The sequence below is a fragment of the Eutrigla gurnardus genome (genome assembly GCF_963514095.1).
Source record: "Eutrigla gurnardus genome assembly, chromosome: 19".
NCBI lineage: Eukaryota > Metazoa > Chordata > Actinopteri > Perciformes > Triglidae > Eutrigla > Eutrigla gurnardus.
This window is the reverse complement of record NC_139930.1, coordinates 9471773-9488198: the sequence shown is the minus strand read 5'-3', so window position 1 is coordinate 9488198 and position 16426 is coordinate 9471773. Positions and strand designations below refer to the sequence as shown.

At 44.1% G+C, this 16426-nt stretch overlaps 1 protein-coding gene across 3 annotated transcripts; it reads right to left on the bottom strand.

Annotated features, from left to right (window-relative positions):
* On the bottom strand, positions 1 to 16103 carry LOC311030225 (amyloid-beta A4 precursor protein-binding family A member 1-like). 3 transcript variants are annotated; one of them, XM_084035866.1, is made up of 13 exons: positions 15683 to 16103; positions 10323 to 12255; positions 9607 to 9936; positions 9138 to 9177; positions 8793 to 8938; positions 5835 to 5867; positions 5466 to 5552; positions 5167 to 5367; positions 2650 to 2829; positions 1905 to 2117; positions 1306 to 1425; positions 889 to 1029; positions 1 to 503 (listed from the first exon to the last, which is right to left on the bottom strand). In XM_084035866.1, exons 2-13 carry the CDS (start codon positions 12198 to 12200, stop codon positions 432 to 434), a joined length of 3441 nt encoding a protein of 1146 aa, XP_083891992.1. In that variant the 5' UTR covers positions 12201 to 12255; positions 15683 to 16103; the 3' UTR covers positions 1 to 431. The 3 variants fall into 3 exon arrangements, with proteins under 3 accessions (XP_083891992.1, XP_083891990.1, XP_083891991.1); XM_084035864.1 differs by having other exon boundaries at positions 9607 to 9960; positions 15683 to 16101; XM_084035865.1 differs by having other exon boundaries at positions 9607 to 9960; positions 15821 to 16101.
* Between the last annotated feature and the right edge of the window lie 323 nt (positions 16104 to 16426).

Below are 16426 nucleotides of genomic sequence, written 5' to 3'. Positions count from 1 at the left end.
TGCCTTTTCTTTAGAGTTTATTCAGCAGAATTGTACATGCATTCCCCTTTAATTTGACCACTTCTGTTCCAAAGTTCTTCTTCATCTGGGTCGCCCTGACAAATCTATAGGTCCAACATGATTTAGAGTACATTCAGATATTACAGCTATTTAATCAAAAGATATTATTTACTCTGTTCGTCACCTAAATTATGCACGATAAAATCCACGATTTCTCTTTGGTCAAACGTAACACGACACATGAACACTCGGCCTGGTGAGATAATCTGCCCTCTGCTGTCATACTGTAGATGTACATGTTTACATGACAGTGTACTGTACAGATTAAGGCAAGTCAAGTGATATCAAACAGGACACAGAGAGGGGAAGGGTATTTAAAACAACTGAGAGATGGATGACGGTAGTGGCGAGGCGATGTGAGACGCGTGCGTTCAGATGTAGACCGGCTGCTCCTGTGCTGTCAGCAGACGGTACATGGCTGCCGGCATCGTCTTCATGTGGATCTGGAGCAGAAATGAACCCAACGCCAACAATTAAAAACACGAGAGAGACGTCTCTTTAAAGAGCATCTGATCATTTTCATGCATGAATTATTTTGCTACAATGTCTTTTATATTAACACTAATTCTTTCAAAAATCATTATTAGATGTAATGCTAATTACACACCACAATAAAAGAAAGTGTTGGACATACTGGTGATTATTATTTTTAAAGCCTTTCTAGAAGTTTGTCCTGAGTTTGGTGCTAATAATATTAATACATAATTATGGTGGAGTCTCATAAATAAAATCTCACATGGTAAGTTCAGTATAATGTACATCCAGCACCAATAACACCAGTACAGTGTTTTTGTTTGTGCAGGAAACGTTGAGTCTCACTCCTCCTACCTCTCCCATGGCATTAGACAGAATCTGAACGATCTTCTCATGAGGCGTCGCCACGACACTCTGGCTGTTGATCTCAATGATGCGGTGACCGACGCGGACGCCCCCTCTCTCAGCGATGCCTCCCCTCATTAGGCTGCAGATCTGAAAGTTAAACACACAGGGGGCGTGGATTCAAACTGGCAGCCTCTAGGAAACACAGCCGTGGCAGAGGATACTATTGAAGCTACCAGTGACAGTAACTCAGACTAACCATGTAAAAACTGTAAATAAGTCCTTAAGCATCATCATCATCATTATTATAATCCCTGCTCTGGTTTTAGAGCGCTGTTAACAAAATAAAAGCTCTTCTTTAACCATTAGAAAGAGGGCAGCAGCATTACACCAGCAGGACCACAGCTCATCAGCCTCCATACTCACGATGCCATTCTGGACGCTGAAGCCCAGCTGGTATCTGAGGTCCGGCCTACGGATGAGCACCATGGTCACAGGAGGACACCTGACTATGTTCATCTTGATCCTGGACTGAGACTTGAGACCCTGCGAGGAGACAGGAGATACAGACACAGATTCCCTGTGTTACAACAAGACTAAGACTACAGACACACAAGCAACTATATACTGTATATATATATATTTGTAAAAAACAAGTAAGTTGAAGACGGATGGATAGAAGGTCAGAGGTCAGAGGTCTGGCCTAAAAACATGACCTTAAATGTATCATTGAACATCTACAGAAGGTCTGCTAATTGTTGCTTGTTGCTGAATTAATAACTGCTTGATTGATATGAGTCCTACTTCCTGGTGGATAAATATTCTTCTTAAGTTTTTAAAACATTGTCTTCAGGTTGTACAGTGCATTTTCAAACATTTTGTTGTGTGGTTCCAGAGACAACAATATTCTTTGCTGCTGTAAAAAGCAACTGAAGATTCTACTTATGTCTATGTAAATCAAGGAATGTAAGGAAACACATTCTTCAAAATGAACAAAGAATAGAAACAACTAGACAGCTGCGTACCTTGATGATGCTCTGACAGGTGCTGAGCGGTAAACCCACCAGACTCGTCCCGTTGACGGTCATGATCTGGTCTCCGATGTTGAGTCGACCAGACTTCTCAGCCGGCCCAGCATGCATCATGCTGGCGATGATGACGGTGGGGAGGATGGACCCCCAGCCCGACTCCACTATCACCACACCCAGGATCTCTCCTTTCTGCTTCTCAATGTAAACCTGCAAGGAACAACGTCCAGCTTTATTTGTGCAACTTCTCAAAGACAGACGGAGCTCTGAAGAGCGTGCTCATGTTTACATTCATCCTGATGCAGGATAAACTATTTGGAAACGCAAGGTTCACTTTTCAATTTCATATCGTCAACCCTCTCCTTACAAAGTAGTCATCCAAACACCACGAAAGACTGACTTTTTAAAGCTGACTTTTCAGATTTAATCTGATGTGGAATGAGAGGACAGCAGGCGTTTAGAGCGGCAAGGGTTGTGAGGAGGGGGTCTGAGGTCGGACGAGGTTGTGTCTAAAATTCACCTTCAACTTCTTTTTTCTGTTTGTCACACAGCTGTGACTCCAAAAAACGCTGTCTAACGGCTGCTTAATATGTACTAAAGATGAACACACAAGGTCAATCAATATGTTAAGTGGAATATTCTATTAATTCCCAGCAGAAGTAAAAGAAATATCTACTCAATTTAAGCACAATAAGTGAATTAAAACTCCTGTGACAATGCTGCCACCCGCTGGTTCACTTACATCTCTGCAGTTCTCCGACTTGGAAAAGTGGATGAGGTCGTCATTGTACATGTCCTGAGTGTTGAGCAGGTCGCTGTACTCCCTCTGGCTCAGATCCTCGGGGTCGATCCCGTTGGCCCTGAGGAACTCCTGGTAGGCGACGCTGAAGGACTGGCCGATAGACTGAGCGATCAGCTGAGCCTGAGAGAGAGGAAGAGGAGGACCAGAGCTCCTGAATGATGGATAACTTTGTAATGTTTAAAAGGCTTGTTAACACCCCACTTAAAGAAACACACACACATGCACTATACTACAATATTAGTGAGGACCCTTATTGACATAATGTATTTCTTACTCATACTCATAATATATGCCTTATGCACCACATATATATGTATTTCATATACAGTATAATATCAGGTGTGTAAAGCCAAGCCTACTTGACTGTGTTTAAATGATTTGACCTTTGAACCATTTTCCTCCCTAACTTTGACCTCACCTGATGAATCTATGATTTAGAGAATTAATACCATATTTAAATATCACTGATATTGCACAGCTTAAGTCATTCTAGATAGGCCTAAAAACTATCCTAATATGAACAGATATTTAAATCTGTACTTCTAGATATTTTGAGATGACTAAAACATGGAAGTTCCACTCATGATGGAAGCACGCCATCTGAAAAGAACATAAAAGGAAACAATGCAAAATCTCTTTTCTGGCAAAACATTACAGAGAAGCGTGAAAATCAAGCTTCAATCAAGTGCAGAGCCGTTCACCGCGTTTATCCATTAAATCGCCTCATATGGACATCAGGCTGCTGTTGTTTAACCATATAAACATCAATGTGCTCGTCTACCAATGAGATGTCTGGTTACCAGGTAACATCATAGCCTCTTTTCCATGATGAAACCAAAGAAATATTACTTATATTTACCTTCACCCACCCGTTTTGCACGTTGCTGCTGCGCATAAATGAACCAATATAGAAAGTGAGCATGGAGTCTGTCCACAGTCTGGCACCTCCCACCTCGCACTACATATTTATCATTTAAATCTCAACTGAAGGTGACAAATACCAAACCAAGAGTGTAAGGCATGCTTTAGCATCCTCGTAGAATTGGGCCTGTTTCTCTCTCTCTGCCTTAAACTTCAAAGTTCGACGCAATGCAAATATACACACTGACCTGCCACACAGTCACGTCATGCAGCATAAGCTTTTCTGGCACAACAAAAAAAAAGAAATTGCCTCCTGGTAACGCAGTAATGCCACATTTCTTGGATTAATTACTGTGATATAATTAGTGTTTTGGAAATTAGAATCTCTTACACGTCACTGAGGAAAATATTAACCTCACCAGCGAAATTAAGGTCTCCCTTAAGTCTGGTGGCAGGCTTGCTGCAGCCTGTTATTCACTTCATCCCAGTCCACACCAGTGCAATGTTCTGGCCCATTGTGGCCTCAATCATCTCCCTGTGGTTGTTTTGGGTCTCTGTCAGTTTCCCCTTTAACTTTTTGGACTGCCCAGAGTTCGTAACAATTATTTGCCATGAAAGCCTTCTTATTCCTGTTGAGGAGGGATTTAATTTCCTTGTCAATCCAGAGTTTATTGTTCAGGAAGTAGCGGCCCTTTTTTTTTTGGAGGGGACAATGGTGTCCTTATAGAAAGAGATGTAATATGTCATACAGTGACAGAGAGTCCTGGAACATTTCCCAGTCAGTAACATGGAAACATGAGGAGGAGGATTCATTCAGTGTCCTTCAACCACATCTTGACAGTGCTTGTGCTGGCCACCTGCTGCTGTATGTGGTTATATAAAGGTAGAAGAGCAGTATAAGCCCATAACGCAGACATACAGTATATGGGGTTCAGGATTATATTCTCCCTCGTTGCTCAGTTCTGAACCGACGGAACAGGAGAGAGGGAATGATTCTCATCCCCTCTGATCACAGTGAGGGCGTTGGGCTGTTTGGAGTACCGCGATGACTGTGAGGATGACGTTTCTGGCACTGTCTGCTGCAGCGGATGTTAGAGTCTGCTATGCAAGCTGCCGCCCAGCCTTCAGGTCTATTCTACACATTCATGCACATTCACACGCTGATGTCAGGGGTCAGTATCTTCCATAATGACACATCAGACACGTGGACTGGAGGAGCTGGGGATTGACCCCCCGATGTTCCGATTAGAGAACAGCTTGTTCCACCTCTGAGCCAGGAAATTAAATTTGGATATTTGATAACTGCTTATTAATAAAACTATTTGTATAGAGGAAAGAAAAAAAAAAACTTCAGGTAAGTAGATCTCTAACACTGAACTGAAGTGTTGTGTAAAGACCTAAAACGCTTCTTATCAAACAACCAGCCAGACAACACACAACAGACGTATTGTGGGCTTCAAACAACGCCAGTCAGCCGTGGTGGTTTCCGTTTGCTCATCCCACCTGTGGCCCACATGCAAGCTTCTGAACAGTCAGATTTATATGCTAATATATTGGGATGACACAACAATAACAGACTGAGGATCAATAACTCACATCCTCGGACTCAAAGACATGGCAGATCATTCTGTACAGCCGTCTGTCATCTTGAGTCATGGTGGTCTGCTCAGCTGCGTGGTCCAGGTTTTCCTGCGCGCTGCGAGAGCGCACCATCTTCCCCCGGGCCATCAACACCACCATGTTACCGATGTCGGCTATGTAGGAGATCGTCCTCAGCGGTAGGTCCATTAAAGACTCCTGGTGATCCAAAAAAGATGGCGATGAAGAAAAATGCCTTTGCACAGTGACATCGTCCCTCCAGAAGGATTTACGCTATACATGCGATCCCTTTTCACCTGAGTGTCTGCATTGAGGACTTTGATCCTCTGCGTGGACATGAACAGATCGACCTCGGCAGTGGACGGAGCCTCCCCGTCGGGGCTCTGCGCAGCAGAGAGAAACGGCGAGAAGGGAAGTGAACAAAAGAAGCAACAGGTTATGAGAGGGTGGCGAAGGGGAGCAGCCCGGGCGTCACAGCTGTCAAGATTCATCAAATGTCACGGCTACGAATAAGACAAACATGGTCTCATCATCTCGTGCAATCTGCATGCGACCAACAAGAATACAATCAACTGTATTCGCCTGCACGGATGTTCTCCTTGTGTAACATCAGCATGATGTCAAATTTCTGTAATTGTAATCACAAAGAGAAGAAACAAGCTTACCTTCTTCCTGTTCTTTGCCTGCTTCTGAGCTGCCTGTGATGATCAGAAAGCAGAATGGAGACTCAGAAAGAGACACATCGAGACGACAAAGGATAAGACAATAGCAACACAATCGCCTCATCCACTGTCTCCATTCCAAATGCAAAATTAGGGACAAAAAGGGACCTTCAAGGTGTATGTTGTGTATGTATGTGTGGGAGGACATTGATGTTGCCGTCTATCACATCTGACAACAGCAGGCTGCCATAGGCCTTTGCAGTAAACACAATCAAAAGTTTCCTCTTCATCAATGTGACACAAACATCCCTGAAGACTGACAAGCGGCCTCATGTGTTTCTCCTCACGACAGCTCAGGGTTTGTGTTGGGTTGCGCCACCAGAGCGAATCACTAAACTGTGTCTGTGCTGTTGCAAGGTTTCAAATCCAATCCTGTCAACTCACCTTTAGAATTTGCTTGTATTTAATGTGTGGAATCAAAACATGATGGTAGCTTCTACCTGGATCCACACAACCATTTATTTCATTTCAGAAGGCAGATATTGCCCTAATATGTTGTACGTTATGTGGAGGCTGTATTTAAGAATTGAACGATTTAGACTTGTTAAAATAAAAATCTAATTTTGGAAGATTTTGAAGTTGCAGTTTATGTGGACTCCTGACCTACGGTGGACATCACCGTATATTAAGGGCTGTAATGTATTTTCATTTTATATTTGGCAGACATCTGGAATAATCGTCAGTCTTTCCTCTATGCCATCCCAGACCACGCTGCCTGCGGAGCTTTTTAATTCTTTATGTATTTTCCATTACATTACTGTTTTATGTCTGCGTTTGCGTGCTTAGAATTATCAGCTTCCATCTCAAATATTTGGACATCATGGGAAAACTCTTTAGTTTCCTTTTTTTGAAATATTCAATAAATAGATGAGAAAGTATATATTTTCACTTCAAATCAATTTATTCATACGTTTTCTATATTTTGTTTTACCCCTTCCTTAGTTCCACATACAGAGGCTTACAGCTTTAACATTTAGAGGGGAAGAACAGAGCATTAATATTAGATCGGTACTCTATATCTATACAAGCGAGATGCAGCTCACCCACTGTCAGACAGCAATCCTCCTCTGTCTTTTCCATTTTAATAGAGTAAAATGCCTCCCCCCCCCACCATTATATTGTCTCTAAATTTCTCTCTCCCTGTAGGTTTCTCAGACCTTAATGGAGGCGATGTCCTGGATCTGTCAGTCAACCGTCCGGCAAGCAGAAATCTGGGATCAGCTCATGTCCTCTTCCTGCCTCTAACGTTCTCTAACATCGGCTCTCCAAAACACCCAATTCTCCTTCTAACGCAGTTCTACATTTGAATGTCATGCTGAAGCGCTGGGTGCTGTTAAAGTGATACCAATGGAGTACAGTTGATAGCTTTTTTTCCTACTTCACTCGACACCCATCATGTCAATGGAAGCATTCCGTTGCGTAAAAAGCCGCCGCCAACACATCTATTTTTATTTGACGCCAGATAGAGAAACTCTTGAATGATTCCAGGGAATCTTGGCACGCTGAACTGCCAACTTATCCTTTTAAATATGAAAAAATGAAACGTGAAACCATACAAATAGTCTCCTCTTCTTCTTCTTCTTTTAAATGCCGGGTGTCGTTTGACTGGAGAGGTTTCAATACCACTTGTTATTTGAAATCATATGTGATAGAAGCCATGTTTATATTTGTTGATATACTTCGTTTAATTGCTGTGATCAAAGTGGGATGTGTGTGACATCATGTACTTGGGCTGTGGGCTCTACGGTCTCCAGGGTTTCACAGCCTTGCTCAACAGTTTATATAACATCCAGTGGAGCTGAGGAGAAAATCCCGTATGACTGTGGATCAGGAGCAGTGATGTGTGGGTAATACATCATGCACAAACCCGGGGACTTTTTGCCTGCTGGCTGCGGTGCCTGCTGAGGGGTTCTGACTTTAAAAGACCAAATATAAAGTGAGCCTCAGTTACATCACTGATGATCTGAAGTGTGTTTGAAACTGTATCTCCAAAACAAGGAACTGTGGATTTGATGTTTGAGCTGCTTGATGTCTGTTTGTTATCATTAATCCACATGGATTTTGCTTGTGTGCCTCCGCCAGCCGGTCAAGTTGCATTTACATCCACGTCCGTCCAAAATGTCATCAGCTCATCACTTTATCCATTTAGACACTTGTTTGAAATGGTCATAATTAGCATATGAAGTTTGGACTCATGGCCAAAAGTGCATTTTGTCCTTTGGCCACGAAAGTCTAATCAGTTCATCTTGGAAGTCCAAATGGACGTTTGTGCCAAATTGATTCCTATGAACACATTCTTCTTCCTCTACACATAGAGCATTAGTTTAGAGCTTCTTCCTCTACACATAGAGCATTAGTTTAGAGCTTCTTCCTCTACATATGGAGCATTAGTTTAGAGCAACGGGACAAGCTTGGAAGCGTTGTGTGTTTTTGTTTGTGGTCAGAGTTGTTACATTTGAGCATGCTTTGGTTGAATGCCAGTAAAATGCCCTTGTGGAGGGCAAAACATGGCTGTGCCATTACATCAAATGAATCAATATTCAGAGTGGAGAGGTTGGTCAACAGAGGCAGAGATTGTAGAAGCAAAATTAAAAAAATAAAATTGGGGTATTTCCTAATGAGTTAAGCTCTTAAGCTCTTATTTATTCTCCACCATTTTATTCGAGTGCCTGAATTCTGACTATGAATGTTATACACTAATGTATATCGTGCCCTATTTTTACAACGGAACAAAGATGTGTTTCTACTTCCAGCTTACAATCCCACAACGTACACTATGTTTTATAGAAGCACAACATTACACTCAGGTGATACTACACATGCCAGTGATGATGCAGAAAAAAGATGATTGGTGAGTGTCTCTGCAGGATGAAATAAAAAAAAGCGGTTGTTTGGTCTCACCCGGACTCTGCTCATGGCCTCCTGGGCCTGCTGCATGCGGGCACTCTTCGTTGGCGTCCTCTCTGACAGAAGGTGGGTGCAGCCCAGGTAGGTTGCTGCAAAGATGATCCCGTCAATGAGGTCTTCAGGGTCACATGGTCCTGGGACTGCATGAACCAAATGCACTCGTTGGTCACATTTACACACGCGTACATGCTAGCACATACATATAGATCAAAAACTACACCTTACATCTATAATATCTGTGCTTTTTTAAAAATAGAAGAACAAATCATGTCAACAGATGAAAAGAATGGAGATAGAGCTGAGAATGATATTATGATTTTCATATGCGAGACTACTCACCGTCCACGAACGTTGGAAACGGAGGAAGAGATCTGCGAAGCTGAGAAGGAACAAAAAGGAAAAACTTTTTCACCATCCTTATTATCTCTACTTGCACACTGCAGGTCTCTCCTAACTCATTTAAATTCTGCAAGACTTTTACTGCTGACAGCCATTCAGCTGCTGGCAGATAAACACCATGCAGAAAATGCCTGCCTTTGCAGGATTTATCATCCATTCTGCCATGGATTTAGTGAAGTACACAGTGGTCTACAACTAGAGGTTTTTTTTAGGAAAATTGGCAGTTATAAAGATATGCCAAATGAGCTATTAGGGCTCCTGTTTGCAACGTAGCAGTGTAGACAAATATCACTGAATGACTTTAATACTGAAAAACTAAAAATGTGATACATTTCGTGCAAGTTCTAAAGGTATAATTTATGGGTTAAGTTTTTCTATATTTTACGCATGTTTAATCACAAACTCCCACCTCCTGGAGAGTCGGCTGTTGTGGAGACTGTGGCTGAACTTGAGGTCGCGGCCGCTGAGCTGGAAGCTGCTGATGCTGTGGTTGATGTTGATTGTGATGTTGGTGATGCTGATTCGGCGGTAAGGGTTGCGGCTGCGTGTACGTTTGTGGAGGCCTCACAGTGTCCCGCTGCTGTGGATGGTGGCCTTGGTGGTGGGGGTGATGGTTGTGTTGGGGCTGCTGTTGGTGATAATGCTGAGGATGGAGTGCTCTGGCTGACTCGGCTCTCAGCGGACTGACCGGCTCCCGAACTGGAACCGAGGCATAGCGGGATGGAGACTCAGACACTGACTGAGCGGGGGAGTGAGGAGAAGACTGAGAGAAGGAAACAGAGAGAAAAAAAGGGTGTTTTCTTTCTTACTACAATGCGTATTCCCTCAAAAGTTTAACTATTACTACCAATGCCTCTTTAGTTACTAAAGAAACAGGTACAAGGGATTTAAACTATTCTGATTAGCCAATTAAGGCTTAAAGTGTTACATGTAATACACATGAAAATTTTTAATTAGAAACAAATAAAAGAAAAGGTCAGAAGGAGCGTTCACACCAAACGTGAATCAATGTTTTTCACACGGTATGTGCATGCAAAGTCAATGCAAAGACACGTTTCGACGAAGGGTAAGAATCTGCTTTGCGTTTGGTGTGAACACCTTAAGGATGGGTGAAGTCATACTTACATGGCCAGCTGTCATCTGTAGAGGGTACACCTCCTCTGTGGGGCTGACCTCCTGCCTCATCACCCAAATCGGCTCCACTGGCTTGTCAGGCGTGTAGGGGGAGCGTATCGTCTTAGTCTTCACCTCCTCAATCGCCTCCTTAATGTCTTTAATCGCCAGGCTAATGGCGTCTCCGGAGCCCCTCGTACCTTCTTCCCCTTGGAGTCCTACCGCATTCTGCTCCTCCTGGCCCTCTCCTGAGCTGCTCTTCCCAGACGAGGGGTCCTTGGCCTGGGTTTCTGCTTGTCTGGGTGCCTGCCTGCGACTTTTGGGAACGGGACTTTGATCGGCGTTGTCTCCCTCACCATCAGACTGGCCATCATAGTGATGCAGCCGGCAGCCAACAGAGCGGTCCGGAGGGGAGTGATGTGAGTCGCGGGCCCTGCCATGCCGTGGGGCATAATGGGAGCCCTTGGTGGGGGAGGATGGAGCCCCTTTTTGTACATTCTCCTGTCTATGGCTGGTGAAGGGCTCTTGGCGGGACTCCTGCTGGGCCTCATTAGACTCGGTCCTCCAACCAGATTGCCTGCGAGGTTCTCTGTGTAACTCGGGGTACGCGCTCTTAAGGGGCTCAGGAAAAGAGTTAGGATGGGATTTTGGCTTTGAGTAGGACTCGTAGACAGGCTCTGGGTACGATTTTTGGTGGGACTCTGTATAAAAGTCTGCATAGGTTTTAGGATAAGAGTCAGAGCAGGAATTGAAGTGCGACAGCGAGCCCGATTCAGAGCAATCCTCATCTTCATCTTCAGGTAGCAGGTCATTGTCGGGCAGAGGGCTCATACTGGTGTCCTCACTGAATTGGTCCAGCTGAGGGAAAGGTGGAACATCTGGGGAAGAAGGAGGAGTTGGTGACTGGAGTGGCGGCGGGCTGTGGAGAGGTCCGTCCATACTGAGCGAAGCGGCACTCTCCGTATCAGAGCAGAGATCAGTGATTTCACTTCCCTGAGCTGCAATTTCCTCCACTACGTCATCCATCACTTCTTCCTGATCCTCCTCCACCCTCTCTGCACGTTCCTCTGCCTCGTCATAAACTGTCTGTACGTTGTTATGGCTGCAGCTGGGGTGAAGTGTAGTTGAGCGGTGGTCTCCATCATCCTCCGCCTCTTCTTGTTCTTCGTTCTTCTCCTCAACTTCCTTCGATTCTACTTCACACTCCTGGAGATCCTCTTCTGCCTCAGCAGGAGGAACGTGTTCAGGCTGAGGTTGCACGTTATGGGTTGCAGGACCGGAACAGAGGTGGGTGGGGGTGACGACAGCAACAGGAGTATGGTTAGGAGATCCCCTGTCCTGCATTTGTTCGGTTACTGGATCATTTGATGAGCTTTGCTGTACCTGCAACTCTGCTGGACCCTCTATCTCATCAGCCCCAGGTGAAGAGTCCTGCATCTCTCTAACTGGTTGCCTCGGTCTGTGACCTCTGAGCCTGGGGTTAGGGTCGCCATGACGGCGGTAACGCGTTACAGCAGGGCGGGGTTGCTGGACGGGACAAGACTCGACCGTGTCTTGACTCTCGTCCTTGTCTGGCCTGGAAGGAGCCACGGTCGGGACCAGACCAGGACTCTGAGCCTGGCTCTGGCCCTGGCTCTGGCCCTGCCCTGATTGAGGCCGCCGGCGATGCCGAGGGGGTCCTCGACCTGTGGGTGGATGGTGTTGATGAGGAGGCTGATGATGGTGGTGATGATGATGGGGATTCAGTTCCCCATCCTGGTTCAGCATTTGACATGGCCTCCAGGACCGGCGTACAGGAGGTTCCCCAGGTGACGTCCTGTTGGGCTGCCTGCTCCTCTGGTGCTCCTCGCCCGCTTCCCTGGAAGCCTCTCCCTGATACTTGTGGCTCATGGCTGACTCCAATTTTCAGAACATACTCCTCTTGTATTTAAGAAAACCTTACAGCCTGGGAGAGACAGAGACAGGATATAAACAGAGGTCCAAGGTAAGGTTCAAGTTTACATGTGAAACAGAAACCTCATTAAGGCTTGATATTGAACATTAATGCTTTTTGAATTGGGACCAGCAATCAGTATCGAAAAGTGGCACAGAATGCTTGCTTCGGAGACTGACGTTTTTTCTTCTTCAATTTTTGATTTAATTTCACTTTGGCAACATTCTTGGGCATTTGCTTTGTGCTAAAACATCTAGGGATTAAACTATTCATTAATTTGATGAATGACTAATATGCTGATCATTCAAGTGCAGAATGAGAGGAAACTAAAAACTATTTTGAAATTGATCAATCATTTGTGAATCTAAAATGCTAAACATTCTCTGGTTTCAGCATCTTAAATGCGAGTATTTGCTGATTTTCTTTGGTTCATATAATTGTAAATTTATAGGTCGGACAAAATCACCTTTGATCTGGGATATTGTGACGTAACTTGTTATGTTTGCGCAATTTTTTGACATTCTATACTAAAACTACAACTATACAGTGCCTGTGTATGGCTATACTATGCCTGTCTATACTATACTCTCCTATACTGTCCTATCTGACATAATAAATGCAATGGTGGTGTCATTTGGCGCAACTGAATACTTCCATTCACATGTATCGAATGAAGTAAGAAAAAAAAATGTATCAGCAATGTAACTTCCCGACCAGCTTCATCATCAGAGAACATCAGCGATCAATATCTTAACTATACTGGTGGTGATAAATCCCATACATTTAGTCTGTTAACAATGACACCGATTTTAACTGTTTTTTATGGAACATGCCCTTTATGTTGAAAGTTGAAATTGTACTATAGGCTATTAACCCTCCACCTCAACATATCTCTACCCTGAAATACACACAGAGGAAATATTACGGTAATATTTGGTATCAAGCCGGGGACTCCCCTAAGTCCTCTGGGATTCATCTGGGTGTGTAGTGCACTATAATCTGTACCACATTAACCCGTCCACCAGCAGCTGGCAGATGGCACAGGAGAGAAAAGGACAAAGAGGAGGCGGCGGGGCAGAAGGACGAAGGACATCTCTCTTGTATCAGATCAGACCTGATCAAGAGAGATGGATAAGGCAGCCAGCACTCTGAAATATAAATGCTTTCTGTGAGTGAGAAGCCCAGTTTTGATATGCACTTAATATGACGAGGCTATTACAGTCCATCAGTTATCGCAGGCTTCTCTGTCTGAGGTCAACATGCTGAGAAAGGACAGCAGAATGCAATCCTACTAAGGGCTTCAGGAGTAATAAGATGGCTGCAGAAAAATAGTCACAGATGGAGACAAATATATGAAAAACACTAACGCTTGTTCATGAAGGCCTATATGAATGTTTCAAAGCATTCTCATTATTGATACTCATGTTTCACTGAAACTGCTTTCATAAGTTATTCATCTGACCTCAATGAGTAGGAGAATCCACACGTGTGTGACCGTCTACATTCTTGAATCAAGATATTGTACATCGGATTAAGAGGCAGCAGAAGGTTTACTGATGTGGTTCTCAATTTATAGCATATATAAATTCAGGATTTTTAAAAATCAAACAAGTGGATTGAGAGAAGACACAGAGGGCAAAGGTTAATGTGGATCCTGTAATCCGAGCACAAACCACAAATGCTGGGGAGGGAACATGAGGGGTGCAGCAGGAGTGAGGGGCGGACTCCCTGGGAGGCTGACGTCCCTCTCTGCCTGGAGTTTAGGACGGGATGGCAAATGGTTGGGTGGCTCTGAGAAGGGGGGTGGGGGGGTCACAGATGGCCCTGGCAGCACAGCAGTGAAACGTGCAGGCCTGTAGAGCCGTGAGCAGAGCACTGCACTTCCATCTGTCAGGCTGCAGTGAAAGCTGTGGGGTGGAGCATTTACTAGCCCATTAACTCGCTGATCTTATACTGACCCACAAGCAAACACTGACACACGTGTGCTTTACATCGATACACAAGGAGCGATTACATCTATTCATTACATGCCTAACATCAGGGCTTGATGACAGTGGAAATCACAGTATTATTTATTATTTTCATTATTGGTTTACCGGTAACAAATTATTGTAATATTTAACAGATCCTATATAATCAGTCTATTACTATGTCATAAAATTGTGGAAAATGACCATCGCAAGTTCCCAGAGCTGTAGGCAATGTCAATAATACTACGCTAAGTCATATTTGGGGGATGACTAGACTATTGGTGCAAATATCCATATGGGGCACATCAATTGAATTCTAATCATTTCTGCAAATAATGATAACCAAAAAGTCAGAGGTATTCACTGCTCATTTCCTTCACCCTCAACAATCTAATAAGTTCAGAAAATAACAAAATATGAATCTGTTTCATTGCTTGTTTATTGAGGACCATGTCAAATTAAAAAGCAACCGCACCTGTGGTCCCTGTAAACACAAGAGCAAAAGACAACACGCTTTCTTAAATCAAAATTTGAGCATTCAGATTAAAATGGACATAAACCTTTTTTTCAGATGTTATTGCTGCTTTTGCAAACGCTTACATTCATGGAATTAACAATCAAAAGCATCAAACTGCTCTTATCTTAACATTTAGTTTCCCCTGTCCTAAAAATATTAACAAGTGCTGAAACCAATCAGCCGATATTTAAACAATAATTTTGATTAAAAAAGGGGGGGTAAACGTTATCCCATTCTCTTGTCTCGATTGTGATCTGAATTGAGGATAAACTGATCTTTGGGTCAAACAAAAGAGGTAATTTAAAGACATCCCCATGGTTATGCATATTGTCATGGGCATTTTTCTATTTTCTGACTTCCTGTTTAATTGACCAAATGACTGATCTATAAAATGACTGGCAGATTAATAGTCATCATTAGCTGCAAGTGTGCTCACTTTGGAGGACTCTCCTTATCTTTCTATTCCTGTCAGCATGATTCATCGCCCCCCCCCCTCTCTCTCACACACCACACAGTGACAAGCACACTCACTCAGCAAGCATACGGCCCATGTTGGGATGCATCTATGGTCGTATTACTTACATTGTGTGTACACGAAGACTGTGTCATTGCTCCAGAGGGAGAAGGCTAATCCATGAACAAGTGCCAAATTGGCAAATGCTTTTATTTTGAAGGCTTACTGGCCTCTTAAATCCCCGGGTTTGAACGATTTTATTACGTTAAAAAGACACAACCCTTATTTTGTCGAATCAGTGCTCGTGATCTATTAGTGTTCCTCTTTGAAATGGGTATATAGGGGTAAAATGTACACATGATCATGGCGTTATCCTGGGTATGGATACGTGTATATCCGGGGAATCGCGTAAGCATCGTCTCTCGCTGCATCTCCGATGCTTACAACGCCTGACATCTATTTGAGCAAAAAAGAAAGTGCAGCAAACTGTTACCTCACCTGTCTAAATGCCTCCCTCTTTCCCTCCTGACGGTCCGGATTAAAACCTCCGCAGGTGTCACATCCGCCATCAACGAAAACGACCCGAACGCGTTGTGCCTTCCAGCCCCACAGCAAAGCCGGTTTCCAGACACTCACCTGCATGTCAGCGGAGGAGGAGAGGCCCGGGTCCCGGCTGCTGCAGTACACATCTCCCCTGCATCCCGTGCCTGCTTGGTTTGCCTTGGTTTGTCCCTCCAGAGAACTTGCTCGGATTAAGGCGGAGAGCTCAGCCCCTCCTTCTGCACCGTGACATCAAAACGGATTAGCGATGCACAAAGCGCCTTTACAAAAACACGACTGGTGCTGCTGGTGGTGCAGACACGGCTCTTTACGACCGTGAGTGTAGCCTCGTCCCCGCCTACTCCATTAGCACAGCAGCAGCCCGCACAACGCTGCCGGTGCCTCTGCCCGCCTGACTGCAACACCGTTAGCGGTTATATTCCCACGGTTTGTCGGTGGCGTCGCTGTTATCTGCCTGAGGATCTTCTTGTCCTTGTCGAGATGCTCCTGAATCACTGAAACAGCCCGAGTGAGCTGCACGAGTAGAAAAAAAGTGGCGTCCCGCTCGTTGTAGTTTATGTCCAATCATCTTCAGCTGTTAGAACCGTTTGCTTACCTGCTAACTATTTTTAGCTAGTTTAATGGTAAACTAACGTTAGCCCCGATAGGCTAATGTTAGCTCAAGTTAGACACGATTAAACT

Bases quoted from the DNA above. Each gene is read 5' to 3' on its own strand.
- LOC311030225 (XM_084035864.1), bottom strand. From the start codon at position 12,200: ATGAGCCACAAGTATCAGGGAGAGGCTTCCAGGGAAGCGGGCGAGGAG. The intron at 9,178-9,606 runs GTGGGAGTTTGT...GTTCCTTCTCAG, and splicing joins AACAGCCGACTCTCCAGGAG to CTTCGCAGATCTCTTCCTCC. The intron at 8,939-9,137 runs GTGAGTAGTCTC...TGGTTCATGCAG, and splicing joins GTTTCCAACGTTCGTGGACG to TCCCAGGACCATGTGACCCT.